Source organism: Fomitiporia mediterranea (genome assembly GCF_000271605.1).
Source record: "Fomitiporia mediterranea MF3/22 unplaced genomic scaffold FOMMEscaffold_8, whole genome shotgun sequence".
Classification (NCBI taxonomy): Eukaryota; Fungi; Basidiomycota; class Agaricomycetes; order Hymenochaetales; family Hymenochaetaceae; genus Fomitiporia; species Fomitiporia mediterranea.
The window spans coordinates 1,387,199-1,413,388 of NW_006760393.1; the positions used below are offsets into that span (position 1 = coordinate 1,387,199).

Below are 26,190 nucleotides of genomic sequence, written 5' to 3' on the forward strand. Positions count from 1 at the left end.
GGCAATACAATGACATCCGTCGGTAATTACTTGGGTGCGATTACCCAGAATCTTGCTCCTTACCTTCACTATGACTGATAACCCATCTGCTTCCTCGTCGATGAACCAGCCTACAAAGAAGAAACGCGTTCAAGACCCACCTCTGCCGCCGGATGCAGGTCAGAAGCCAATACAGCTGCAACGCCGACGCGTCTGGCGAGCATGTGAGAACTGTCGGTGGGTGACGATCTTTCGGCTCGTTAGTGCTGATCCAACGGTGTCTATATGCAGGAGAAAAAAGATCAAGTGTGATGGCATCGAGCCCGTCTGCTCGCAGTGCTCTGCTGCTTCTACGAATTGCACGTGGTTGCAGACAAAGGATCGTGCGGCTCTCAGTCGCCAGTGCGTTTTTCTTTAATTTATGCTATTTCGTGCTTGACAGTGGTTTTTCACCACATTAGCTATGTCCAAGAACTTGAAGCGCGTCTTATGCATATGGAAGAAGTTTTCAAGCAAGTGGCTCCGATAGTAGAACTCATTGAGAAGTCGCCTAGCGGTGGCCAAGCTCCTGTTCAAGGGATTGTGGAAGCACTCAAGAAACAGAACGGAACCACTCGAAACCAATCAGTTAGTCCCTCACGTGGTCCCTATGGACGAAGAGAGAGAGCTCTGTCTGAACAATCAAGCTCTCCGCTGCCTAAATCTCCTTCCGTCTCTTCGAGCAAGGAAGACGATGAGGTATCGGAAGCTTTCGGACAGCTTACCTTGGACGAACACGGCCATTTGCGCTGGATTGGCGGCTCGTCCACCATGTCCCTAGTACAGTCCTTCCGTGCTCTAACTTCGTCCCCACTTCATCGTGTCTCCCCGATGGAGGACGACCCGCATTCACCAGGGCCAAGCGCGAATAAACTTTATTTCCCGGCGTCTGTCTTTTTCGGAAAGGTGCATGCATTGCCCGGTCCGGAAGAAGTTGAATACCCCGACAGGGATTTGGCAGATAAACTGGTAAGCCGATTCATTGTCTGTGCTACGTAGACTCATGATATGCTCCCTGCAAGATTGAGGCCTACTTCCATCGTCTGCATTTCTTGCTGCCAGTGGTTGATAAGACGACTTTCCTTCACGCTTATAACAATCTTATGGACCTTAAACATGATACAAATATTGTACGAGCACAGACCCCCTTTATTGCCTTGGTTTTCGCAGTTTTCGCTTGTGCATCGCGTATTGTGGATGATCCCCGACTTAATGGTAAAGAGGATGGTGGACTTGGGATGGTCTTCTACGAGCGGTATGTGAAGATATAATCCATTTCGAATTGTGATTCTGAATCATATTCCGCAGAGCATTGATCTTGCACTACATCAGCCATCCTCTTATTCAAATAGCTCATGTCCAGTGTATTGTCCTCTTGTCGTCTTTCCTCTGCTCAGTTAATTGCCTGCCACAAGCCTGGTTGCTTGTTGGGCAGGCAGTACGCATGTCTCAAGATTTGGGTCTTCACGTATGTCATCCTTCGCTCCTATTGCAGATAGTAGATAACGAACTTGGCCCATCTAGAGATACTCTCGCCATGTAAGCATGACGCCGCTGGAAAAGCAAGTCCGTCGCAAGGTATTCTGGAGCGTGTACTCGTTGGATCGTATGCTAGCTATGGCACTTGGACGACCGCTAGGCATAGAAGACTCAGATTGTGACGCAGAATATCCGTTCGAATTTGACGATGAAGACTTACCTGAGTTCTTTTCGGGCGCCAACATACAGAGAACCCAACCATCACTTATGATGGGTTTTGTTGCACTTTGCGAGTTGTACAGGATTGCGGGTCGCGTCTGTCGCCAGATATACGGCATCGACAGCTTCAGGGAGCATCTTGAACCCGAGAAAGTCCAGGAGCTTGTAGAACAAGCAATGAGTCTTGATGCTGAGCTTTTGGACTGGTGTAACAAGCTTCCAGCAACCTTCAAGTCGTCCCCGACTACCGAGGCTCAAGTGACAATGGGAGCGGTTTTATGCAGTCACTACTACTCGATTCTTACGACGTTGCATAGAAACTTCCTTCCGCTGTCGCAGAGTCAGTTCACCGGGATGACGTCATCTCTCAAGGCCGTCCATACTGCGCGGTCTTGCATTCGATTGGCGCCATCAGTCAAGAATGTCGTTCCGTCCTCACATCATTTGGCGTTCTTCATCCAGCACTTGTTTAGCTCCGCAGTCATTATACTTCTCTATGCCATGCATATTCCGGACAAAGAAGCCGCACCCGCGGCAATGGCGGAGGCAGAAAGCTGCATAGGCGTCGTTTCTGCGTGGGAAGGCACTTGGCCAGGTGCCCGAAAATGCAAGGAGCTCCTGTCTGATCTAGCAAATACGGCAAGAGATGCTATTAACAAGGGTTCGGCGGTGGCGAGATCGAATGATGCCTCACCCTTCGGTGGCTCTCTCTCTCCAACATCTCCTTCTCAATCTTCCAACCTGCAGCGCTCATTTTCTGGCAGAGTAATTAAACCAAAACCATCCAGGGGACAATCTCGGGATGCCCGGGAGCGCGTACGGAGACGTTCATTGTCTGTGCAAGGGTCCCGTTCGTCGCTCTCTGGTCCTTCTGGATTAGGTCAGTTTACATACTTTTACATCCCAATAAATGCTAATATGTTGGCAATTTAGCCCGCAGAGCCATGTCTCAAAAGCGTGCACATGATGAGATGGAGCATCCTGGACCATCGTCCTCATTTTCTTCTTCTCCACATTCTCATCATCAATCTTTCGCTGCAGCGTTTTCTCCGAGTGGCCAGCAGAACGTATTTAGCGATAACATGCAAGGAGGTCTCACGGACAGAGTTGGAAGGAGCATGGGCACTCGTCAAGTATCTTTCATGCCGACTTCTCCGATATTTGGGCCTGCACTTCCCTCGCGCAGTGATCCCAGCTCCTTGAATTTCTATAATTTTTCAGGATCATCTATGAACTGGAATCCTAGCTCGCATCCTGAGGAAGATGTGTCGCAGAATATTTCACAAGACTCCGATAATTCAAATGCAAACGCTGCATCGTACAATCCGCTGGCCCAGGGCATGTTGGACCAAAACATCCTAGCATACGGTTCGACGCTCGACTCACTGCTCGGTCTGCAGCAGCCGATGGACACGCAAGATGACGCGCCGCCTTCTTCGTCATTTGACACAGCAGGCCTCCCATTTGCTGGCCTGGACTTCATCCGTAACTATACACCTGGAATTTACGGAGATGGCCAAGATGGCCTCTGGCAGGGCTTTGACGGTGGAGAATTCCGAGGCGATCCTGATTTGCCGTTTTCGCTGGGAGAACTTAATATGGACAATGATGTCTCGCAGGCACAGGCTTAGATTCCATTCCTATTTAAATCCGTCTTGTCTTAGTTCTCCGCTATTAACCTTTTTGTCTCTGGACTACTATGCCAACACTATTCTCGTCTTCTGATGACTTTTTCCTTTCGTTTTAGCTTAGGATTCTCCCGCTGTGCGTAAGTCGAATGTATATGCACCATCTAAATGTTTGCTGAATATGTAGTTTTGCTTGATTGTACGTAATACAACTTCTTTACTTACTAGCATAGACCTAGACCTGTATATCTGCTTATTGCATGTAAATCTAACTTGTTTGCCGTTATTTGCAATTGTTGGGTATTGAGGGTACAAAAAGTCTCCGGCAGTCGGTAACTGAATTTACCGGGTGCTTTAGATTGTGTCCGGTGACGGGTGCATCTCTTCCCATTAATCAACCATGCCGTCTCACCCAGTAGAACAAATAACCTCGCCGTCGAGTTGGGCTCTGGTATGGCTGCTCAATTGTTATTTTCATGTGTGCATTGACGAGTCTACCTCAGGTTGAAGATAAATTCACACCATACGGCAAAGAAACGCTCGCGAAACTCATCAGTTTCGTTAACGTTAGTATAACTGACTCTGTAAACAACCAAGGGCTAATTCCAACGGATTCAACATTACAGGAAGAATGTATTCCAGCACAAAAGGTTGCGCGAGCACAACTACCAGAAGATCCTGAGAAACGATGGAAGACAGTCATTCCTGTCGTCGAGGATTTGAAGGTGAAGGCGAAGAAACTCGGGTTGTGGAATCTCTTTCTGAGCAAGGCTCATTATCCTGAATTTGGTGTGCCATTAACCAATCTGGAAGTAAGCTTCAATGTCCCTTTTGACTTGGCACCGTGCTTACTGGCGTTTAGTACGCCGTCATGGCGGAGATTCTTGGTCGGGGTGGGCAAATTGCCTCTGAAGCGGTTAATTGTTCCGCCCCGGATACAGGCAATATGGGTGCGTAGAGTTATTACTGCACCTACCATCATGCTGATGGGCAATGGATAGAGGTTCTTGCGCGCTATGGCTTTCCAGAGCAACAGAAGAAATGGCTTGTTCCATTGCTTAACGGCGAGATACGATCCGCATTCTCAATGACGGAACGGTTTGGTAAGCTCGTGCGAATATCTACTGCGTGCAGTCTTGTACTGATTAGATGTGTTCCATAGTGGCTTCATCGGACGCAACGAACATCCAGACGTCTATTCGACGCGAAGGCAATGAGATTGTCATAAATGGACATAAATGGTCGTATTACTCGTCTCACCTGTGATTACGTGGTAACTGACACGTTCCAATATTTCTAGGTACATCAGTGGCGCCGGAGACCCCAGGACAAAACTGCACCTTGTCATGGGCAAGAGTGACCCGACAAACCAGAACACTCATCTGCAACAAAGCGTTGTGATTGTTCCGGTTGACACTCCTGGAGTGAAAGTCATCAGACCAATGCGTGTCTTTGGTTATGATGACGCACCTGAGGGACACTGCGAGGTGGTTTACGAGAATGTGCGCGTACCGCTTTCTAATCTTGTCCTTGGTTGGGGCCGGGGCTTTGAGGTTTGTTGTTCCGCGTATTCCGCGTTATGAATACTTTTTACATCTATTCAAAGATTATTCAAGGCCGTCTTGGGTAAGGAAAGTAACTTACCCTACAGAATTCAATTGACCCGGCTCTAGACCTGGAAGGATCCACCACTGTATGCGTTGCATTGGTGTTGCTCAAAAGGCATTGGATACTATGATCCTTCGGGTCACAGATCCGTCTAGGAAGACCTTTGGAAAGTATTTGTATCAGCATGGTTTGTCTTATTCTTCATTAGGACTTCATTGTCTAAAATTACTTCGTTACAGGCACTGTCATCTCCAATATCGCACAGTCGCGAGCCGACATCGAGGGCGCACGTTTGCTCGTGCTCAGCGCTGCACTTCAAGTAAAATACCCATAGTTGTTTTTTGTACTTAGCTGATTCTCTCTACATAGATTGACAAATATCACGCGAAGGGCGCTTTGAAAGAAATTGGCATGGCCAAGGTATTTCTGCTTTCACTTGTTGAGGATACGGAAATTGAACAAGCGTATTCCAGTTCGTCGTGCCATCAATGGCTTTAGAGGTAGTTGACCGTGCAATCCAAGTATTCGGCGCCGAGGGTGTGAGCCAAGATCAAGAACTTGCGCAGCTCTGGGCAGGTCTTCGGACTCTTCGGTTGGCTGATGTTAGTACATTTCTTGTTTACCTTTTTCTGTATCAGTTGCTGATACCCTTCGACAGGGTCCCGACGAAGTATGACGGCCGTTCTAAATTATATTGAAAAGTACTAACGCTACACTAACTTCCCTAGGTACATCAACAGCAAATCGGCCAGCGTGAACTAAAACGCGCTCCGGAACTCGTAAAACGAGCAGAAGCAACAAAGAAAAAGGAAGCAGAGCTACTCAAGAAGTATCAGGTCAAAGCGCATCTTTAAAATGTTCTTGATTCGTCGGAATGGGATATGCTTGTTGTCATTTCTTGGTCAATTACCTGTCTGTAGTGACAGTGATAGTTTCTTGATGTATTAATACGATGTAGTGGGAAGAGAAATTTTGATTGCCTCCAGGTCATTATGCATTATTACTGAGCCTTGATGAATCTTGCATGAATCTAAGTATGCGTATCCTCAAGAGACGAATGGGGTGATTGTCTAGGTGAATATAGATTGACTTGTTTACGGTATCTGAAGGGTCAATGCGTCGCATTAGTCGCTGCATCGAAGCTGCGTTAATCAAATCATGCAACTCACAAACGAGGGCGTCCCTCTGTTCTGCTCCTTTCACTCATTATCATCTGATATAGTTTCCAAAGGTTTATTATGTACTTTTCGTCATGGTCGATTTGCCTGTAGTAGATCCTGCTGCTACAGGTTTCTTCCCTTCGGGATTATTAATTACGAAATAACGAACGAGGTCCAGAGTAGCGATCGAGTCTTCCACGGACGAATGGCCGGAAGTGCCGCCACCTGTCTGGATTTTACGACTCAGCAGCTCGCGAGTCCTATGAACAAATTAGCAACGGAATCATAGTGATATGAATTGAATACATACAAATCGCGTAGTGCACGTCGATAAGGTGGTCCAGCACGATGAGGAAAAAGAATCGCTGTGTCGACACATTTAAGGTGAACCATGCGGAGTGTCTTAAGATCGTTCTCCAAGGCATGTCCAATTATAATCGTATCCGAGTTGATGAACGCATCCAGCGCTCGTCGTATGGACTTTAAAGGAAGAACAGCCTTTTCCTTGTACTCTTCTTCAGTAATTCCAGAGAAACGTGTATTGTAATCTCTATGAAACAATAAATTGTTCAATGGGGGGTCCAAAGAGAGGTATAGGGAAATTGACTGACATGACCTCAACGTCCTCATCCATCTTCACCAACTCATCAAATATTTCTTGGCCAGAGCCATCGACAACGGACACACGAGCAACTCGCACACCACCTGTGGTGTATATCATCTCGCAATCTAAGCATACCACCTCTAATGCAGTATCTAAGGTATCAGGATCCTCAATGGCAGGACTCGTAAAGGAGAAGGCATGTCGTGCGTGTAACTCCTCTGGCGATGATTCAGAAAAGACGTGTGGACCTCGGCTGCAGCCCTTGGTATCCGAAGCTACCTCGGAACAACAACTCCACACTCTTAGTTTTTCTCCTGCAGGCGCATTTAGTTGGGTGGTAAAGTGTATTACAGGGTGTGCATACCATTCATGCGATTCATAATTGCCCTCCCCCAGTGATAAACACATTCACCCGCCTCTTCTTTCCGTTTTACAACAAACTGTTCGTTACATCGTTCACATTGTTTTATCTTGCCTTCATCACTGGGATTAGAGCTGCCAGGAGAGTCTGGTATCTCTGTCATGAAACCCCATTTCTGCATTGCTTCAAGAGGCATTATATGTGGAGAGAGATGCTTCTTTGTAAGCTTCAAGGCACGTAGTTTATCATGCGTATCGCGTCGCTTTTGAAGAGTACCTTCAGTGCCAACGGATTCATGCGTTAGAGAATCAGGTTTTTTCCGTTTCTTTAAAGAAGCTACGCAGGATATGACCGCCTAATAGGTATGAGAAGAAAGGAAGATTCACGCTGCGGAACACTCACATTTCGATATGTAAGCTTTGTGGACGATTGATAGACTTCATCCTCTTGAGCAAGTGCATGTCCAGAGGCAAGGCTTGGTTCTCGTCCCAGAATGTCCGAGTACAACTCAGCAAAGTGTTCATATATCGTTTTGAGCATAGCCTGAAAGTTATGCTGTAAGCCACATACATATCAGGACATGAAGTTCACTTCACTTGTCGCACGGGAATGGCAACCTTTGAATGGGCTGGACTCATTTTCAAGATGGGCACACCAATCTGTTAAAGTCGGTCATTTCTACTCGTGACGAAAAATATGACGTTCGTGTTGTAGAGCGTACTGTTTTCTGACTTGCTGACACCTTCGTGCTCTTTGCTGCGGCATCAAGCCTCTGAACTTTTCTCGGTGGCTCCTGAGTAGATGTAGTAGCAGTAGAGGCGTAAGATTTGATTGAAGACGAGGCGGCCCGTTTAGATGGGATTGTATGAAACGTTGCAATTGGTTTCCTCTGAGGGGTCTCGTTCGAGGTTATTGCATTGTTTGACGGGGTGGCCTTAGAGGGACCAGGTACAAGAGTGGAGACTGGAATCTGTGGAAGTACTGGCTGCTTTGCATTGGGGGCATGCGAGAACAGACATTGAGGACGCTTGCAATTGTGTTTGTCTGGACACGGAACGTTATTGAAGAATCCTGAGTTTGAGAACATGACCAATGCAGGAGGAGACCAAGACGCGTCTCGCTCGCTGTAATGATATCAGTTTCAGTTCGTCGCGCTTGGCGAACGCCGATCATGCCGATCATGCCGATCAGCTCGATGTTTTCTCTCCCCAAACTCCGTTTTCCCTCCTGACAGCGTGTCCCTTCGCTCGATTACCTCCAGCTTCATGATTGCCTGAACAACAACTACTATTTCTCGTGTTCCAGACTCTATAAATTCTATAATATGCCAATGATCAACGGTCGAAAACGCAGCTCCTCCATGGCGGATACTCTTCATGATATTGAGTACGCTCCATGATACCTGGCTAGGCCTCCACGGTGTTAACTATGGACTAGGAATGATAAGAACCATCACTTAACAGGTCCATTCTTACCACAAACGTGGCTATACTCACCTATTTCTGCATTCAGGACGCGTTCTGACAAGTGTCATTATACAGACCGACAGACTCAAAAGTGTCGTCACCGAGACCATCGCGTTTTAAGCCGCATGATGACTTCTACGATTCGAAGGGTCTGTGGTCGGATATTAAGACTCTAAGATGGATGCGTGTTCCATGTGAGTAATTACATTTATCCTTTAGGGCTGGAATATCTCACTTTGAGTAGCATCTTCCTTCAAACTCTTGATGGTGCCAGCTCTGCTTTATGTCATTTTTGAATACCTCAAGATCCGTCCCAATCCGTTCACACCTATGCTGTTCATCTCATATCCGATAGCCGAGTCCGCCGTAGATGATGTACGCTATGCAAAGGGCTGGTTGGACCTCGCGTTCATTGCATACCATATTATCGTCTTCTCCTTCATTCGTCAGTTCGTCTTGCTTAAAATCATCAGGCCGATAGCCATTCGATTGGGTATCAGGAAGGAGGCAAAACTTGATAGATTTGGTGAACAAGCGTATGCCGTGTTGTACTATGGTGTTATGGGGTTCTGGGGGATGGTAAGTTTACGCCTTTCGATTATTCCGGTCGCACTTAAACGAATTACCTGTAGTACATCATGACAAGCCTTCCTACTTGGTGGTATCGAACAGAGTATTACTGGATAGGTGAGCAGAAGACAAGAGAGACCTTATCTTCAATCCGTTGGTTGAACAACTTGCAGACTACCCACATTGGGATATGAAACCTCGGCTAAAACGATACTATCTGATGCACCTCTCTTACTGGATCCAGCAGCTCATCGTTCTTGCCTTGAAGATCGAGAAACCACGCAAGGACTTCAAGGAGCTTGTCGCTCATCACTTCGTAACGCTTTGGTTAATTGGGTCTGTTTGTCTCAAAGTCCTCTTCCGCCGACAAATGCTCACACTCGTATCTTATGATTAGATGGAGCTATGGAGTTAACCTGACTCTTATCGGTAACGCGGTGTTTGTCAGCATGGATATCCCGGACACATTCCTAGCTGTGAGTAAACCGATGTGCTATGGTAGTTTTCGTACGAACTTCGTTCCTTAGATTTCCAAACTCTGCAATTATCTCGACTTAATGCGGACAAAAACCGTGTCATTCGTAGTCTTTTTAATTATTTGGACGTAAGTCTGTCCGTATACTCTTGAGCTTCTATCCACACTGACTTAATCACCACGTAGCTATTTCCGGATCTGGAAGAACATCGTCATACTTTATTCCGTCTTGACCCAATTCGATCTCATGCCGTACGTGTCCTGGAAAAAAACTATGTCTACGATAAACTCATAAGCTCTCTTTAGCGAATCATCGAATGTATGGTCTCCTCCAGATGGCGTGTGGATGGTTTGGTGGATGAAATACCAGATTTTCACACCGATCCTCCTCCTGCTGTTCCTTAACCTTTTCTGGTACTTTTTGATTCTCCGTATTGCTTACCGGTAAGGAGGTGTTAGATGATATGTTCTGACTCTCTGGCCTGACGAGTGACTTGTAGGGCTGTTCAATCGGGTAACGCAACTGATGAAAGAAGTGATGATGAGGATGATGGGCAAGACGAGAAGGAGGAGTAACCTGATAAGCTTATTCGGATTTTGGGGCTGTGGATTGGAGTGTGCTACATACGTTGTGTCACACGGCTGGTTTTACATTTCACCTATCCTTAATTTAGTTGCGGAATTTTGGATACAAGTTACATGGAGATAGCTTTCGATATGGATGGAGAAATTTGGATACAACAAGGAGCCAAGTGGTCGTGCCACTTAAAAAGCGAGGCGTAGCAGGCGAATTCAAAGGGTAACTTGACCAATGTCCTTCTCGTTGAGCCTCCACCTGATTTCCTGGTGCCGTGGACTTCAGTGCAAGCAGTACGTACTGATCTTTAGACACATGTTCGTTGCAGACAGACGTTGTTGAATGTGTGACTAAAATCACCATTTATACTGCTTGTAATTAGATTAAAAGAAACTCAAAGCAAATTTGCCTGGTAAGACGTATTAGGGTAAGTCATTATTCTCACAACCCCATACCAGGAAAAACAGTAAATGATCGAGCTGCTGGAGGGTAAATTGGCAGAAACATGTCATGGAGTATTTCCCTGTCAATACTCAAATATCTAAAAGCATTTGAACTGCACAGAGGAAGAGGTACCAAGCATCACTTCAAGTTGTACCTAATCAGGAAGCTGTCATATGTGATAAGAAACGGAAAAAGTTGCGATCGCATCATTTTCCGTCCGTCTGGAAACTCTATAAATGCTGCTGGCAAGCTCTCGCTTTTTCTCTTGACAGTGTGCCCTTGGCTTGTTTTCCTCCAACTTCATGGCTGCCTGAAGAGTTACTACAGTTTATCGTGTCCCGGATTCTCTTAATACTATTCCATGTCAATGAGCCGACGAAAGTCCTCTGTAACGGATATCCTTCATGATATGGAGTAAGTTCTACGATATTCAGCCAACGTCCATGGTACTAACGTTAGGCTAGGACTGTCAAAGATCATCGCCTTGCAGATCCATTCTTGCCTCAGACGTGAATACACCTCGACTTTGCCGCATTATGAATTGGTCCCGAATGCTATTTTAATACAGGCCGACAGTCTCAGAAGTATCTGCACCAAGGCCGTCGCACTTAAAGCCTGCTATTGAATTTTATGATTCAAAGGGCCTTTTATCGGACATCATGACTTTGAGATGGATGCGTGTTCCATGTGAGTATTTACATTTGACCTCTCGGGTCGGAGCAATTTATTTGAGTAGCGTCCTCCTTCAAGCTCTTGATGGTGTCAGCTCTATTCTACATCATTTTTGACTACCTCAAGATCCGTCCCAATCCGTTCACACCTATGCTGTTCATCTCGTATCCGATATCCGAGTCCGCCGTGGATGATGTACGCTATGCGAAGGGCTGGCTGGACCTCGTGTTCATTGCATACCATATTATCGTCTTCTCCTTCATTCGTCAGTTCGTCTTGCTTAAAATCATCAGGCCGATGGCCGTTCGATTGGGTATCAGAAAGGAGGCAAAACTTGATAGATTCGGTGAACAAGCGTATGCGATGTTGTACTATGGTGCTATGGGATTCTGGGGGATGGTAAGGCTACACTTCCAGTGATTTCAACCGCATTTTAACGAATTGCCTGTAGCACATCATGGCAAGCCTTCCTACTTGGTGGTATCGAACAGAGTATTACTGGATAGGTGAGCAGAGGACAGGAGCGTTTCTAACTTCGAAGCACGTTAGTAAACAGGCTCTAGACTACCCTCATTGGGACATGAAACCCCGACTAAAACGGTACTATCTAATGCATCTATCTTATTGGATCCAGCAACTTCTTGTTCTTGCTCTAAAATTGGAAAAACCACGCAAGGACTTCAAGGCACTTGTCGCCCATCATTTAGTAACTCTTTGGCTAATTGGGTCTGTTTGTCTCAAAGCCCTTTTCCGCCGACAAATGCTCACACTCGTATCTTATGATTAGATGGAGCTATGGAATTAACCTGACTCTTATCGGCAACGCGGTGTTTGTCAGCATGGACATCCCGGACACATTCCTAGCTGTAAGTAAACTGATGAGATACGCTGGTTGTCGTACTGAACTTCATTCTTTAGTTTTCTCAACTCTGCAATAAACTCAACTTATTACGAACCAAAATTATTGCACTTATGGTCTTTTTAATTATTTGGACGTACGTCTACACTTGCTTGAGCTCATTGGTCATTGACTTGATTGTCCTGCAGCTATTTCCGTCTCTGGATGAACATGATCATACTTTACTCCGTCTGGACACAGTTCGATTTCATTCCGTACGTTTCCTGAAAGTTATGTTTGCAATCAACCCACAAGCTTTATTTAGCGAATCATCTAAACGATGGTCCCCTCCGGATGGCGTCTGGATGGTTTGGTGGATGAAATACCAGATTTTCGTACCCCTTCTCCTCTTGCTATTCCTTAACTTCTTCTGGTACTACCTCATTCTCCGAATTGCTTACCGGTAAGGAAATGCTAGATAACATATTCTGACGCTCTGGACTGATGGATAACTTGCAGGGCTGCGCAGTCGGGTAACACAACCGATGATAGAAGTGATGACGAAGATGATGGACAAGGCGAAAAGGATGAGTGAGTTTATTTGGATTGAAGGATGTGGATTGGAGTATGCTATACGCGTTGTGTTGCATAGTTGATGTTGTACTTCACATCTGCTAAACATTTCCCTAATGTAGTCGCGGGACATTTTGGATACGATTACAACGAGGCAGTTTTCTCAAAGGACGGAGAGATTAGATGGAATCGTAGGGCTATGCCACTCAAAAAACAAATGATAGTGGTTATCAGAAAAGTTACACTTCATAAGATCAATTGACTAGAAGAGCTGGTGCAAGCAGGCTTCAGCCACATTAACATCTCAGACATTGCCTGGTTCGGAGTAATCAGAGTCCTCGTCCTCTGGGGCGTAGACAACTTTTAGACTGGATCCTTCTACGGTCGAAGTCAAAGTCCGACTTGGCCAACGCTCTTCTCGTTGAGCATCTACCTGGTTTCCTGACGCCATGGTCTTCAGTGCAAGCAGAGTATACTGGGAAGCAGACGTTATGGTCAGAGTTGAACGTATGCATTTTTAAGGTGGACGGGGCCGACATACGTGAGCATCGTTGCCTGCATTATGTAAATGAAGCGTTTCAATATTCAATAGGCGGCACATGTCGCCGAGTGAGCGCTTCATTCGGGCGTCTCCTTCAAGAGCGCTAAATAGCTCTGTAGTATCAATGACAAATGTCCCTTCATCAGGGATGCCACTCGGGAGAGAGAACATGAAGTTGTCTATGAGGCCCTCCGGGAAATATTCGGAGTTGTTCAAGAATCTAAATACATGAAGACTCAGTTGAACATTAGGACATGGATAGGTGGTGTGAAATTACCTGATGTCTCCGTGTGCGTCATGAAAAACAAGAAACAGGGGACCTGAGCTCTGCAAGTCTGTGAACAGACTATCGACCTTGCTTTTGAACTCTGTTGTCTCCAACTCAACGCTACTGCCAAATGCAAATTTCTTGTTAAGGATCAGTCACAAATCCCACCAAAGTCCTTTGGCAAATAACCTACGTCTTGTGCATCTGCAACATGCTGACCATTTCTGAGATTCTTATTTTTCTTGATAATGAAATGGCCCTGTCCTTGCATCTCTTGGTCATCATTCCATCGCTGAAAACTCCATCCGAGCTCCGTTATTGCCGAGCTCAGAACTGTCCACGCTTCTATATCAATTGCCATCCAAGTCCCCTTCTTAGATGCATATATGTCCCGGACCTTGTCGAATGTATGACGAAATGAAGACAATTTCATGTCACATTTTAGCTTTCTGCCGTTTTTCTCGACCACCTACTTGTAGAGCAGTAAATGTGACAGTCTAGAAGAAATAGCATTAATCCAATGAGCTATTTACCTGATAAGCCTTCTTCATTTCAATAGGAGACTTCAGATAAACGGTCGAGATGTTGGTCAGCATTGACTCTGTCAAAAGATATTTGGATGACGGCAACGGCAAGAGCTCCTTGGTCAGTTCTGTCGCATGTAGCAAATAACGTATATATTCAAATTGTGAGGACGAGAACATCAAGCGAGTCTTTCCCTCGCGTAACGTGCCTAGTATTACCAGTGGTCAGCCAGAAAGCGATGGAGCTTAATGAGCTGGGGATGCATACCAATGTACAACTCGAGTCCTTTCTCGTTATTCACACGAAGCGGATGTGCAGGATCACCCAAAGCAGTGTAATGGACGAACGACTTGAAAGCAGAGGCTTCTCCTGGATCCTGTATTGTCCCTGGATACGCAAAGAGAATATGCGTATATCTGTAGTAGCCAGAGATGGTGGTGGTCTTGTCCATGTTCGGTACCCCTGAATCCAACTGCAGCTCAGTCTGGATAAAACATTTGTTGTTCAAGAACTGCGCAATGCAAGCTGAGTCATCTTCAAGTATTATTATTGAAGGACAATTCACATTTATAAATAGCGCATGAGTTATGTACTGGTCATATAAATGAGGACAAAGGACATGGAATGAATACTTGGTAATGGTGGTACAGGTCAGTTCCCGAAATAGAAGGGGATATCCTTCTTGGGCATTTATTTTCATTTATTTGGCTCGGACTGCCCAAGACACAGGAATCGAAGAAATGAATAAGTGCCGAAGATATGTTTATAAAGATTCAAGAAACCGCTGTATATTTGAACTAGAATATACGTCATTTCCACGCGTAAAGACGAATCTGAGGGACAAGATTTTACATGTAATTATCAATTATTATTCTACACTTTCGGCGTTCTACCAGTAATCATCATTTTCATCATCAGACAGTCCAGCCAAATGCTTTTCAACGGCTTCCGCATTTGCCGGCCGGCCAAATGCACCCTCCAAGTCAGAATAATCCGAGTCTAAGTCCCAAGGTTTATGATTGACTTTGAAGCTTGTTCCCGTCTCGGCCGTTCCTTCTGTCTGATTCGGCCACCTGTCTTCCCGCTGAACATCAATCTGATTCCCGATGGCCATTGATCGCAACGCAAGAAGTGTATACTGTAAGGTCCGTTTGTCAGTATAAATCCGGAAAGAAGATAGCAAGAGGAATACTTGCGTGGGCATCGTTACCAGCATTATGCAGATGTTCTGCATCAATTTTCAACAGACGCAGCATCATTTCAAGTGACCGCTTCTCTCCAACCTCGCCTTCCAGTGCACCGAAGAGCTCTGTAGTGTCTACGACAAATGTTCCTTTCTTTGGAGTGTCGCTCGGAAGGAAAAACACTAGGTCCCCAGGAGGAAGGTCAAAATACGTGCCTTTTAGGTACCTGCTATTGAATCAGACAGGTATTCAGATGACGGGAATACTGCTTACTTTACATCCTGACTGCCATCATGGAACACGAGAAACAAAGGGCCCGAATTCAGGAAATTAATCATCATATCGTAGACCGCCTTTTTTAATTCAGCCTTGCGCAATGTTTTGCTGTCTCCAAAATTATAATTCTGAAGAACTTTCATTACTGCCACAGCATTTAATAAAATAAAATATTCCACTCACTTCTCTGGCATTTGGAACATATTTTCCATTCGTATAAATCGCGTTCTCCTTGACGACATAGTGCCCGCGATCAGTTATCTCTGTCTCTCCATCCCATCTAAGATAACTCCAGCCACATTCAGTAACAACACTATGGTCCATCTCCCAGGCTTCGATGTCTATTGCTAACCACGTGCCTTTTCGGGATGCATATAAGTCACGGACTTTCTCGAAATTTTGACGAAAAGAGGTTAAGGCGGAGTCGGTCCCTTTCAGTTTCTTGTTGTTCTTATCTATCATCTGTGGGATTTAATTAAGAAAGTTATTTTGTAAAGGTAGAAGATTTTTGGGGCCGAAGTGCAGGATACGTACACGAGTTGCATACTTTACTTCGTCTCCAGACTTGTAGTGAGCCGTCGATATGTTACGCAGGACATTCTTTGTTAAGAGCCAGTCAGAGCCTGGAAGAGGGAAAAGTTTCTTTGTGAAGCCCATAGCATGTAGCCAGTAACGCGCATATTCCATCTGCGCCGACGAAAACATCAATCTTAACTGACCCGATGGCAGCGTTCCTATTACTTAATAAGTATTTATAGAAGAGAAATAGTTTCTTGATCCTCAGTCATAGCATACCGATATATAGTTCTATTCCTTTGTCCTTGTCGATACATAGCGGATGATTTGGATCGCCTAGGGCGTTATACGATACGAACGCCTTAAACGCAGATATTTCTGCCGGATCTTCGAATGTTTTATGATACTCGAAGAGAATATCAGTGTAGCGATAATAGCCAGATATAATAGGCTCGTCGATTGCTTTCATATAGTGTAGTGCTAGTGGGCGTAACTAAGATTGAAGTGAAAGGGCGTCGATCACAAAAGCTGAGACGCGTCTCTTTTTTGGACGCGTCGCGCGAATCTTTTAATTACATAATACAAAGACATTTGGCCACAGGCAAGCTTTCGATTTGAGACCAAGCTTTCGATTTGAGACCACCTCCCCCTCTCCACGTTCGTTCCCTCCGTATCTTCCTGCCAAGCGCACTCGTTTTCACCCTCTTTGAGATGCCCGTTGCTGTACAGAGGGGTCCTAGTGGTATTGGTGCATCCACATCGACTACGCGACGGCAATCTGGTGGTGATGGTTCAAATTCACCACCAAGGAAGAAGAAACCGACGGCGCGTAAGAGTACGGGAGGCAGGCCTCCAAGCCACGCTACGAGACAACCGCGCCAAAGTAATGAGGGCGCGGGACCTGGACGCAAGAAGACGCGATATCGTCCCGGCACCGTAGCTCTCAGGGAGATTCGGAGGTACCAAAAGTCAACGGATCTGTTACTTCGGAAATTGCCCTTTGCTCGAGTCGTGAGTAGTGTTCCTCGCGAGTGTATCCTCGTGGTGTACTAATTGTGAGGTTCAGGTGCGCGAAATTGCTATGGATATGACAACGGACATGGTGGACTATAGTACTGGTGCAGGTCTTCGATGGCAGACTTCTGCTTTGCTCGCTTTACAAGAGGCGACTGAAGCATACCTCGTTCATCTCTTTGAGGATGCGTATGTACTACTTTATCCCGCACTTATTGTGCGCTTATACTCATGTTGTTTTCAATGCCAGTAACTTATGTGCCATTCATGCGAAGCGCGTAACAATCATGCAACGGGACATCCAGCTAGCGCGACGGATACGCGGGCCTTGGGGAGGTATGGCATGAACTTTGAATGGTCTCTTCCTTACGAAACCCGTGATGTTGGCACTCGCTTTTTTTGGCTTTTTTGACGTTGTTTATCACTACTACCAATTATCCTCGATGTTTATTATCTTAATTACCCGTACATCACGATGCTGCGATACCTCTCCAAGCGATACCTCTCTTCATGTGACACCTTTCGAACTACAATGTCGAATCAAATGTGAATTATAAAATGCTACATGTTTAAGCAAAGTGATCTATTAGTTTGTAATTGTGTATAAAAAGTACTAAAAGAGCGTGGAACGAATGTATATTATAATGAAGTCAATTAGTCGTCTATGATTTTGTCGAATGGCAGAGAGTATTTCAAGAGGAAAATGGTGTAATTTTCATGCTGAGATTATAGTCGTACGCTTGGACACCGTTCTCAAATAACGTCGAATTATCGTCAAGCTGTGATGATTGACCCGCGAAGCAGCAACTGTCGATCAAGACACTACCGTAGTATTTTTGAATATAGTCTTTTGCCTTCCAGATGTGCATATCAGAGTAATACGCTAAACGGAAGCAATCAGCTATGTGAATATTGTAGATGGAGCTGTGGCACTCACGTATTAGTAGCCAGGATATCTTGGTAGGCTCCCTTACTGAAACCAAAGTCATTTGTTCACCACTATTAATGATATATGCTTTGACTGATTGCTGGGGCAATGGTCGCCTTTTCTCAATTACTATCACAGCAGGCTTCGCATCTCTAGGGCAAAGCAAAAGGACATGGTTGTACTCTGGTAGTGTTTCACCGGGACCTTGTACAGGACTTAAGCTTTCGCTGCCTTGGTGAGACCTAGATTTTATAAGCTGGAGTTTGTCTCTTTGGGTTGGCTCTATAAAAATAGTACACATCAGTACAGCGAACCTCATAAACAGAACGTCAGAACAACATACCGAAGCAGTCTAAGGGGACCGCAGTATCAAATGCCCTGTTCTTCGGAAACAGCCACATTTCAACCAAGACCCTCGTATTAATTTTACCAAATTGCCCAATAGTCTTCATAGCAGCAAAGTTCTTAATGTCCTTCCGTTTAAGTGATTCTCGCACCTTCAGCAAACCGACATCATTCGCATTCCGGGAGGGGAGAGGTTTATCAAAGTGGTATTCTCCTGGAGAGTCTGGAATAGCAGCGGGAGTGTCGTTTGAACGTACAGCTAGGGTGGAAGATCGGGAGTTTGCGGACTGCTCGGGAGTGCTGGTGGATGTGTTGGACTCAATACGTTCATATGCGGCGTTGAGTTCATCTTCCCAGCTTACAGCGGAGTAGGGAGGTGGAGGTGAATCGAGGTGCGCAGGATCTGGTTCAGCTTCTACGACCATTTGCGTTTGTGACAGAGGAGAAGGTTGGGTAGGCTGAGTCATTAATGATTGTGCAAGTGGCGAGGAAGGCAGTGGGCTTTGCGGTCTGCGGATTGCAGGTACCACTGGTCTGGCTTCGCTCCCAGCCGAACGAGGAGGGGCGAGAAGCGACGGTCTCGGTCTGTTTGACCAACTCATGCGGCTTGCCCTCCTGTTCGCCTTACTTCCTGCCGTCGGTACACTTTGGGACGAAACTTCCCCTGCGTCGCCCACAATCGAGCTGAGCGACGGCCGTACACCGACTGGCGAGGACCAGGACCGCGTTCGAGGCTGGCCTTGAGGCAAAATAAACTCTTGAGTGGGTTCATCTGAGACGACACCAGCACTCAACGGCTCGCCAAGCCTTGCAGCCATGTTATTCACGACTTGGCTGAGTTGTCCTAATGTTGCACCATGATTAGCCAACTCATTGTGGAAAGACTGGTCGAGATGCTTGATCTCCTCCTTCACATGGGCGAACTCCTTGCGAACAGCTGCCTCATTCTCCTTTTGCCAGGCAGTAACGTCTATTAATGTTTCAAGCTAAAAATACACATCGGTGTGCATTTTAACAAGTATGAATTGCGGGGTTAGGGGGCTTACCGAAAGGATGGAGACGAGTTCCGTAAGAGCTCGTTGAGTGTCCTCGATCAAACCTTCGTTCTCATCCGTCTTGAGCAGTGACCCGAACCAGCTCTGCTCACCAACCTTGGTTATCGTTTCAGCAGTCTTCTGATAAGTCCTGAACAAGAGAGTCAGATAATAACGTACATCAATCGTGAAAACGAGTATAGGGACATTACTCACTTTTCCAACTCCTTAATCCTAAGCATGATACGGACATCATAATCCTGCTGCTGGAGAATTGGCTTAAGCCGGTCCGCAATCATCTCACACCGATCCACAAGTTGCTTGCATCGGTCCCTGTTTGACTTGACCTTACTGTAAGCCTGATAAACGGTCGAGAGCGCACCCAGGACCGTCGTTAGTGCCGTGCTCTCAAGAATCATCGGGAAAGAGGAGAAAATGAGCGGGATCGCAGGTCTCTCTGTAGCCAGAGGGCAGAAGTGAGTGAGAAGGAACGTAGGTGCTAGGGGGGAAAGGGGTGGAATGGACGAGCAGAGTGGCACGGATGCATAGTATTGGACTTGAAGAGGCCATTTCGGCCCCTGCAATGCAGTTGCTGGTAAAGGGTGACTTTGCACCTGAGGTCAGTGAGGGTAGAGACAACTTAGGAAACCTGCAAAGGACTCAAATAGGACGTCTTCATGACTTTAATGAGAGTCACATGGGCCATGACAGACCGAGTATGCAAAGTAATTTCGCGAAGACTCTCGTATAAGCTGGCAAATAAGTTTGCGTTAGTACGCCACAACCGTATCATATTGAGACAAACGACACATAGGACGCGTCCTTCGCACAGAGTCATTGAACGGCGTCCAGGTGGAAGAATTAAGGAGAGAAAGCAAATGAAACATAGCAAAAAATGCGAAAATGCAGAACCCAATGAGAAAAAGGACCGATGAAGAAGTGTCGGATTAATGGGGTTGGATTGAAGAAACAGGACAAGATGCATGCAGTGAAATGTTGAATGACATTGGAAAAAACACAAGTGGTGGTGGTTACAAAACAGAGTAAGTCCTTGGTGTCCCAAAAGCAAGAAAAGACAGTCGAACAAATGATGATTATTTCTCCAAGTATACGATGCGGGCAAAGGTTCATGTAATGGGGAATATCCACATGCTGAAAGGAGCGGACGGCAGGTCACAATAATATATGCAAGTGCCAAGAAAAAGAACATATTATAATGAGAGAGGCCAGAAGCGGCATCAAAACGCAATTTGTTTTACATCATGGTAGTCCGGCGTTTAGTGTCCATATGTCCGAGATTCGTGTAGGAACCATGGCGAGACGTCTGGGAACGGTCGTCACGATAAATAGGTTGCGATCGGGATTGTTGCAATGTCGAATAGCTAGTGGACCGAGGCGGTCGTTGAGAAGTGTTGTTACTATTACCCCTTGATTGACCCGAGGTTTGAGGTGCACTTTCACGGCTAGGGTAGCGAGAGTGTCGAGAATCCGCGGCGCCCGGTTGCGGACGCGAGGACGAACTTGACGGGTGCAAGCTTTGATGTCGATGGGATGGGGATGCTGTTGGTTGTAAAGTAGACTGTCGGCGAGAAGATGGTGAGGGATCTCGAGAATGCGGATTCGAGCCCGGAGAAGGTGACCGAGAATACTGCTGCATCATGAAAGGCGCATTCGGTGGAAGCAAGGGCATGTTCCATAAGGGCATAGGTGGAACAGGAATAGGAGGCATTACAGGCATCATAGGATATGCCATGAGTGGCATTTGATTTGGCACACTTTGGGTACGGAGGACAGAAACCGGTCTTGACGAAGATGATGCGATAGATGGCGGACGAGAAGGTACTTGCTGTTGGTGAGGAAGATCTGTACCCGCTGCTTGTTGGCGAGGTACAGTGGGTCGAACATCATCTGTAGACAACGGTGATGGTTTGTACGCAGAAGGGGCCATACTGCGCCGCCTGTCTTCTCCTGATTCCGCAATACTGGCGGGACGTGGGGCATTTGAACTCTTAATAGAGTTGTCTATCGGAGCTGTGATGTCCGAAGCTCTCCGTCGAGGCGCCTGGACTGGCGGTGGAGTTACGTCGTAAGCGGGACGAGAATATGTCCGTCCATTGTCCCTTTCCTCCCTTTGATGCATCTCTCGAATGTTTGTGTAATTATCCACACCCAAACGGGCATTCTCCCTGCGTTGCCTTGATGCAGCAATTTCTTCATTATATTTCGCCTGCATCCGCTCTTCACGCGCCCTTTTCTCTTCTTCAATGCGTCTCCTTTCTTCTTCCCTGCGTTGTTGCTCTTCTGCAGCACGCTTCTGTCTTTCCTCTGCTTCCCGAGCTTGAAGCTCTTTTGCTCGTTTCTCCCGTTCAGCCCTGAGGAATTTCTCCTTTTCCTCGCGCCGTTTTCTTGCCCGAATTGCATACCCCAGTGGTATGCCATCAGCATCATTATCATCCACGAAACGGACACTACGTGGCTCCGAAGGCGCCGCAGATCGAGAAGCTCCAAGCTCCGGCGCCGACGCCTTTTCCGATGGAGCAGGCGCTTTCTCCGTCGGTACAGATGATCTAACGTCAAGTATAGGGTCGCGGGAAGGCACAGTCGAGACTACTGATGAAACAGGAGACAAGACTGGCTCTGCTGGAGAAGCATGATCAAGTCGTAAGGGAGAGGGAGAACTATGGAACGAAGTTTTTCGAGGTGTCGTGCGCGGCGGTGACTGTTTCCGGGTCGCTGCGGCAAAATCAGCGTAAGGAACGAAAAAAAAATAACGCAATGTACGAACTAGGTTTATGAATGGAACCCTTCGGTTCTGGCATGGGTGTGAAGAGGATTTGTTCAAAGGTCCTGTCATCAAGTTGAAGACCAGCTAAAGCCTCAGTACCCTCACAGAATTCCAAGTCGCAAACGGCCAATTGACGGTCCACTCCCATGACGGCCTTGCAATTCACATCCCCTTTTTCATCTGGGGCCCAAACGAGACAGCGCTGCTCGAAGCATGGACGTAGAGCCCATTTACGTAGCCCACGACTAAATTGTCCCACACGCATTGAGGCGTATGATATCATTTCATCATCGGTTTTCCTTTCCGACCTATTTCGCGAAGCGTCTTTCGGTTGCGGCCGCCGAGCAAGACCTGCTATAGACCGAACCTCCGTTTCCGAAAGCGTTTGATGGTCCAACCGCCACAGCATTCTTCGAACATGTATAGTAGATTCCAAGGAGAGGGTAGGTTGCACACTGCCCGATGCCATGCTTGATCGCGGGAAGCGCGCAGTAGGTGTTTCTACTACTGGAGGTGGAGGGGGTACTTGATTCAAAGAATTATGGAGTAGCGTTCGCAAGTTGGAGCGTGCCTGACTAACGCTCACACGTTGTAGAATGGGACGGGTAGAGATCACCGTGGAACCTTCTGTATTCTCTGACGATTCCGATGAGGTGCCTTCATCGGCATCGTCAGAGTCGGACACACTCTGCCGGGGTATGCGTGGCAATGGTCTTTGCTGGCTGTCGCGAATACTGCCGGCAGACACTGGCTGTGGCGCAGAGCCGTCGGTGTTGGTGTCCACAGGACCCTCGGTAGCCTGGCCCTTGTCAGATGGTTTTCGCCAACCAAACCAGGTTGACCAGCGTTTCTTCTCGTCGGACTTGGAGAACGGTGGCATCAGGCCTTCATCCTCAGGTGTACGCAAGCTTGCGGAACCCTCGGAGGAACAGGATGAACCTGGCGTCAAGACGGGACGTGAGCGAAGAGCAGGTCCGGTTGTCTCCAGAGGCGTCTTGGGAGCCTTTGCAAAGAGAGACGCTGAACGCGACTTGGCCACGCGTGGTCCGGTAGTTGGGGCAGATGGTGCCGATGTCGTGGAAGTTGTCTCCGACTTGCCGCCACGTCCAAGAGCAAGCGCGGAGGCAAACTGGCGCATTTTTTACCTGCGCGACGCTGCTTAGAGAGCGCCCAGAGCGAGTTATGACTCTAGTATAAGGAATAAGGCAAAGAGGCAGACGGCAAACGGCAAGAGCGATGTGAAATGGACTACGATGACATTTCAGGGGACAAGGCAAAATGGTGAAGAAAGTTCGGGAAGGGGACCAGTCGGCCTGAGACGCGTTGAGGCTAGTGATCACCATCATGTAAGACAAAGTTAGCAATAGTCAGAGACAATGACACACACCTGTGTGACCTGAGGCAGGACCGATGTGGCGACGAGAGAAGAAAGGAGAGTGATGATGTGCAAGAGTATAAGTAGGAAGAAAGGAGTGATTTAAGAGAGAGCCAGCGATTGAAATTGAAAACGCTGGAGGTGTGTTTGCAGAAGCAGTCGTGGGACTTCGATTCTCGTAATTGGCTCCTATTTTTATCTCCGTGGAAATCTCACAGACAATCGCACTCGTTTTTTATTCTCCCCGATCCAATATACACATTGTCATATACTGTATTCCCCACTACTGTCGCTCTCCGCCGCCGCATCCACTGCAGTCCTCATCCTGGGCCGTCGCTTACTCCGTTTCCATAGGCGGACTAACCTACGTTCAAATCTTTCGATCACTGCATTCAGGTCATCCACATTGACACCGGTCCAGTGCGCGGCCCGAATCAGCACATCCTCATAGGCATCCGGCAGCATGCCGAAAACGTCGTGCGCACTATAGATGACATGCGACTCTCCAGGCCGCACCGTGTTCTCAGTTGACTTCGCTTCACCGCTCACCGTATTTACTGCGGCCAACACGCGTTGACTCTCATCATTGCTTGGCTGATTTGTGGCATGAATGGCGCCCAAGACTGATCCATTTCGTTCAGCAGGTTCCATGCATTTCTGTAGCGGGAAGTACTCTTCCACTAGATCATCATGACCTGTGACACGATAAGATAATCAGTGCTCGGTATCTTGCGCCGGCCTACAATAAATAGAAGCTCACCTGCTTTGCTGTCGCTTACAGCATCGTCTAGCAACGCACGTTCGCAGAAGACGAGGTATGCATCTAGATTCTCCTCGTCTTCCTCTTGCACGCCAGCTCTGTTAGGTGATTTAGCGAATAATGCAACGTCACCATACCAATCCAGCCGTCACTTTGCATACCTAACATCCGGCGAGAATACACCTCGGCTAGCTTTGAAGTCCGAGGTGTCCATAACCCGCAGCCGATCCAAGTATAAATCAAGTCCGGGCATCGTCCACGCTGGATCCCAATCTTCCATAGGGTATCTTGTCTAAAGTTAGCAGCTTGATCTCCGCAATTGATGCGATCACCAAGTAGGAAGGATTGAACTCTCACACTTCTTTCCCATCGAGTCCATAAATTATTTTTAAAACAATGACGACCGTTGCAACAAGTGCCACTTCAGGCGGGATATTATCACTCTTGTGCGATGTCGGGTCCCTTTTAAACCGCTTCAACACTGGCGGAGCCATGGCTGGATTGAGTGTCAACGGGAGCTCTAAATACCGGGCCAGCCCCTTTGAAATAGCATAAAGGGTAACTTAATCAGAGAAGCATTGCGATGACATATGTCAAACTTCTTCAATATTCTCTCTGATTAACGACGACAACGTGCACTCACGCGTCCCAGCCATATGGCATACAGTCCGCCATAAAATTGGTGCCGTATTCAATTCTGGCGTGTATATCCCATACCGTTCGAAGCATAACTTTGAAAGCCGAGAAGTAATCGCGTGGAGAAAAACAGGAGTTGGTGAGCGCTTCCACAGCTAAGATCAGCAATTACATCCTTGGGAGAAAACACGAAAGCATACATGCGGTGAGAGTGCTTGTTTTGTATGCTTCGTCAGATGACGAGTCAGTGACGCAGGCAAGAGCCGAATGGGGTCCAGGTATGGTAGAGTGTAAGTCTCTATGAGGCTGAAACAAAGATCAGCGGTCTTGAATAACTAAGGAGCAACTGCAACGGGAGCACACTTTATAATGTCTTTGTACATGACGGGTATACGCATTATCCAGCATGAATGAACAAGCACGCTAATGGTTGCAGCTGGGGAATCGTTTCTACGCCAAACCTTTCTGGGCTTGCGTGATGTTCCTTTTCCCTGTAAAGACGGGCCTTGTTCCTCCCCGCCGGATTCAGACGAGTCGGTTTCAGAAGCTTCGCGCAAAAGCTCTGACATATTCTCATCTATACTCTCATCTGTGGCGTCTTCACCCTCGTCGTCAGGGGAGGCGAGAGAGTCGGCATCTGAGCTACTCGTGACCGCGTCGCCAGAGTGCTCTTCTTCTTTCTGCGTAATTTCATCTTCCTTTCCTTTCCCGGGCAGTTCAGTCTGGTGCCGTACATACTGTTCTTCTGTATGTAAGTACGGCTCCGGCGGAGGTAGGGACGAAAGTAAACTGAGATGCAATGCCCAAGTATCTCTACAAATAGTCTGCCCTCTCAAATTGAGCCAAGCATTATGTACTTTAAATAGACTCACCTCGAAATCAGGGGGTAAGTTCCACAGCTCGGTTAACTTCTTAATTTGCATGCGAAGCAAGACCTGTAGGCATTCAAAGTAGTGATATCGAGCGCGGTCCCCGTGATACACTGTTCCCGGATCAGTGGTCAGCCATGTAACGATGGGAGTGCCCTACAAACGGGGTTTGCGGAGCTCCTCTTCTCGTTCAATTTCTTTTTTGACTTCAGAGCTCGCTTCCGCATTGTGTGCGGTCCAAATCCTACCCCTTCATAAGTCTCATTTCTGTACTCCTATTTGTGAATGGCGAGTAAAAGTGTAACTTGAGGCGGAAAGCGGTAAACTGTCTTACCTGTACTAGATGGCATACCACACAAGATATCTGTCCGCTTTGTGGAATTTTGCGCCATCTTTTTGACCCACAGCTCGGACATTTACGTTTTGCAGGCATCAGTAGGGA

General features: G+C 46.9%; 11 protein-coding genes across 11 annotated transcripts; 5 read left to right on the top strand and 6 right to left on the bottom strand.

The window, feature by feature from the left end:
- Positions 1-100: 100 nt before the first annotated feature.
- Positions 101-3,347, top strand: FOMMEDRAFT_88846 (uncharacterized protein; the record flags this gene model as incomplete). The annotated part of the gene is made up of 7 exons (XM_007268304.1): positions 101-216; positions 271-381; positions 441-987; positions 1,041-1,273; positions 1,327-1,486; positions 1,543-2,581; positions 2,650-3,347. The coding sequence occupies 7 exons, from the start codon at positions 101-103 to the stop codon at positions 3,345-3,347; spliced, it is 2,904 nt and encodes a 967-aa protein (XP_007268366.1).
- A 397-nt stretch (positions 3,348-3,744) lies between these two features.
- FOMMEDRAFT_125712 (acyl-CoA dehydrogenase NM domain-like protein) lies at positions 3,745-5,918 on the top strand (the record flags this gene model as incomplete). Its single annotated transcript, XM_007268305.1, has 14 exons — positions 3,745-3,795; positions 3,848-3,910; positions 3,971-4,156; positions 4,207-4,294; positions 4,346-4,447; positions 4,507-4,585; positions 4,645-4,897; positions 4,951-4,970; positions 5,018-5,139; positions 5,192-5,271; positions 5,322-5,372; positions 5,426-5,554; positions 5,611-5,622; positions 5,681-5,918. 14 exons carry the CDS (start codon positions 3,745-3,747, stop codon positions 5,804-5,806), a joined length of 1,362 nt encoding a protein of 453 aa, XP_007268367.1. The 3' UTR covers positions 5,807-5,918.
- Positions 5,919-6,014: 96 nt separating this feature from the next.
- FOMMEDRAFT_110616 (uncharacterized protein) lies at positions 6,015-8,164 on the bottom strand (the record flags this gene model as incomplete). Its single annotated transcript, XM_007268306.1, has 9 exons — positions 6,015-6,055; positions 6,122-6,372; positions 6,423-6,662; positions 6,724-7,030; positions 7,081-7,432; positions 7,480-7,620; positions 7,674-7,736; positions 7,799-8,011; positions 8,060-8,164. 8 exons carry the CDS (start codon positions 8,162-8,164, stop codon positions 6,189-6,191), a joined length of 1,605 nt encoding a protein of 534 aa, XP_007268368.1. The 3' UTR covers positions 6,015-6,055; positions 6,122-6,188.
- A 158-nt stretch (positions 8,165-8,322) lies between these two features.
- On the top strand, positions 8,323-10,456 carry FOMMEDRAFT_125718 (longevity assurance proteins LAG1/LAC1). The gene is made up of 11 exons (XM_007268307.1): positions 8,323-8,463; positions 8,515-8,559; positions 8,619-8,737; positions 8,788-9,122; positions 9,176-9,230; positions 9,287-9,449; positions 9,511-9,589; positions 9,641-9,717; positions 9,775-9,840; positions 9,895-10,032; positions 10,089-10,456. Exons 1-11 carry the CDS (start codon positions 8,402-8,404, stop codon positions 10,162-10,164), a joined length of 1,215 nt encoding a protein of 404 aa, XP_007268369.1. The 5' UTR covers positions 8,323-8,401; the 3' UTR covers positions 10,165-10,456.
- Positions 10,457-11,086: 630 nt separating this feature from the next.
- Positions 11,087-12,821, top strand: FOMMEDRAFT_21546 (longevity assurance proteins LAG1/LAC1). Its single transcript, XM_007268308.1, has 9 exons — positions 11,087-11,296; positions 11,346-11,680; positions 11,733-11,787; positions 11,845-12,007; positions 12,069-12,147; positions 12,200-12,276; positions 12,329-12,394; positions 12,445-12,582; positions 12,639-12,821. Exons 1-9 carry the CDS (start codon positions 11,269-11,271, stop codon positions 12,712-12,714), a joined length of 1,017 nt encoding a protein of 338 aa, XP_007268370.1. The 5' UTR covers positions 11,087-11,268; the 3' UTR covers positions 12,715-12,821.
- A 175-nt stretch (positions 12,822-12,996) lies between these two features.
- On the bottom strand, positions 12,997-14,477 carry FOMMEDRAFT_158230 (uncharacterized protein; the record flags this gene model as incomplete). Its single annotated transcript, XM_007268309.1, has 6 exons — positions 12,997-13,167; positions 13,234-13,453; positions 13,511-13,641; positions 13,695-13,970; positions 14,035-14,234; positions 14,294-14,477. 6 exons carry the CDS (start codon positions 14,475-14,477, stop codon positions 12,997-12,999), a joined length of 1,182 nt encoding a protein of 393 aa, XP_007268371.1.
- A 390-nt stretch (positions 14,478-14,867) lies between these two features.
- On the bottom strand, positions 14,868-16,471 carry FOMMEDRAFT_141811 (uncharacterized protein; the record flags this gene model as incomplete). The annotated part of the gene is made up of 6 exons (XM_007268310.1): positions 14,868-15,164; positions 15,223-15,436; positions 15,484-15,614; positions 15,670-15,948; positions 16,021-16,220; positions 16,282-16,471. The coding sequence occupies 6 exons, from the start codon at positions 16,469-16,471 to the stop codon at positions 14,916-14,918; spliced, it is 1,263 nt and encodes a 420-aa protein (XP_007268372.1). The 3' UTR covers positions 14,868-14,915.
- Positions 16,472-16,640: 169 nt separating this feature from the next.
- FOMMEDRAFT_125728 (histone-fold-containing protein) lies at positions 16,641-17,578 on the top strand. The gene is made up of 3 exons (XM_007268311.1): positions 16,641-17,013; positions 17,069-17,205; positions 17,267-17,578. Exons 1-3 carry the CDS (start codon positions 16,714-16,716, stop codon positions 17,361-17,363), a joined length of 534 nt encoding a protein of 177 aa, XP_007268373.1. The 5' UTR covers positions 16,641-16,713; the 3' UTR covers positions 17,364-17,578.
- A 191-nt stretch (positions 17,579-17,769) lies between these two features.
- FOMMEDRAFT_21548 (uncharacterized protein) lies at positions 17,770-18,405 on the bottom strand (the record flags this gene model as incomplete). The annotated part of the gene is made up of 3 exons (XM_007268312.1): positions 18,288-18,405; positions 17,954-18,226; positions 17,770-17,899 (listed from the first exon to the last, which is right to left on the bottom strand). Coding segments are annotated over exons 1-3 (512 nt in total), but the record flags the coding sequence as incomplete, so codon positions are not given.
- Positions 18,406-20,077: 1,672 nt separating this feature from the next.
- FOMMEDRAFT_141814 (uncharacterized protein) lies at positions 20,078-23,413 on the bottom strand. The gene is made up of 2 exons (XM_007268313.1): positions 22,109-23,413; positions 20,078-22,056 (listed from the first exon to the last, which is right to left on the bottom strand). The coding sequence occupies exons 1-2, from the start codon at positions 23,244-23,246 to the stop codon at positions 20,579-20,581; spliced, it is 2,616 nt and encodes an 871-aa protein (XP_007268375.1). The 5' UTR covers positions 23,247-23,413; the 3' UTR covers positions 20,078-20,578.
- A 334-nt stretch (positions 23,414-23,747) lies between these two features.
- Positions 23,748-26,181, bottom strand: FOMMEDRAFT_88501 (uncharacterized protein; the record flags this gene model as incomplete). Its single annotated transcript, XM_007268314.1, has 10 exons — positions 23,748-24,163; positions 24,244-24,341; positions 24,405-24,535; positions 24,603-24,805; positions 24,887-25,025; positions 25,080-25,185; positions 25,243-25,703; positions 25,752-25,861; positions 25,909-26,023; positions 26,083-26,181. 10 exons carry the CDS (start codon positions 26,179-26,181, stop codon positions 23,748-23,750), a joined length of 1,878 nt encoding a protein of 625 aa, XP_007268376.1.
- Positions 26,182-26,190: the final 9 nt, after the last annotated feature.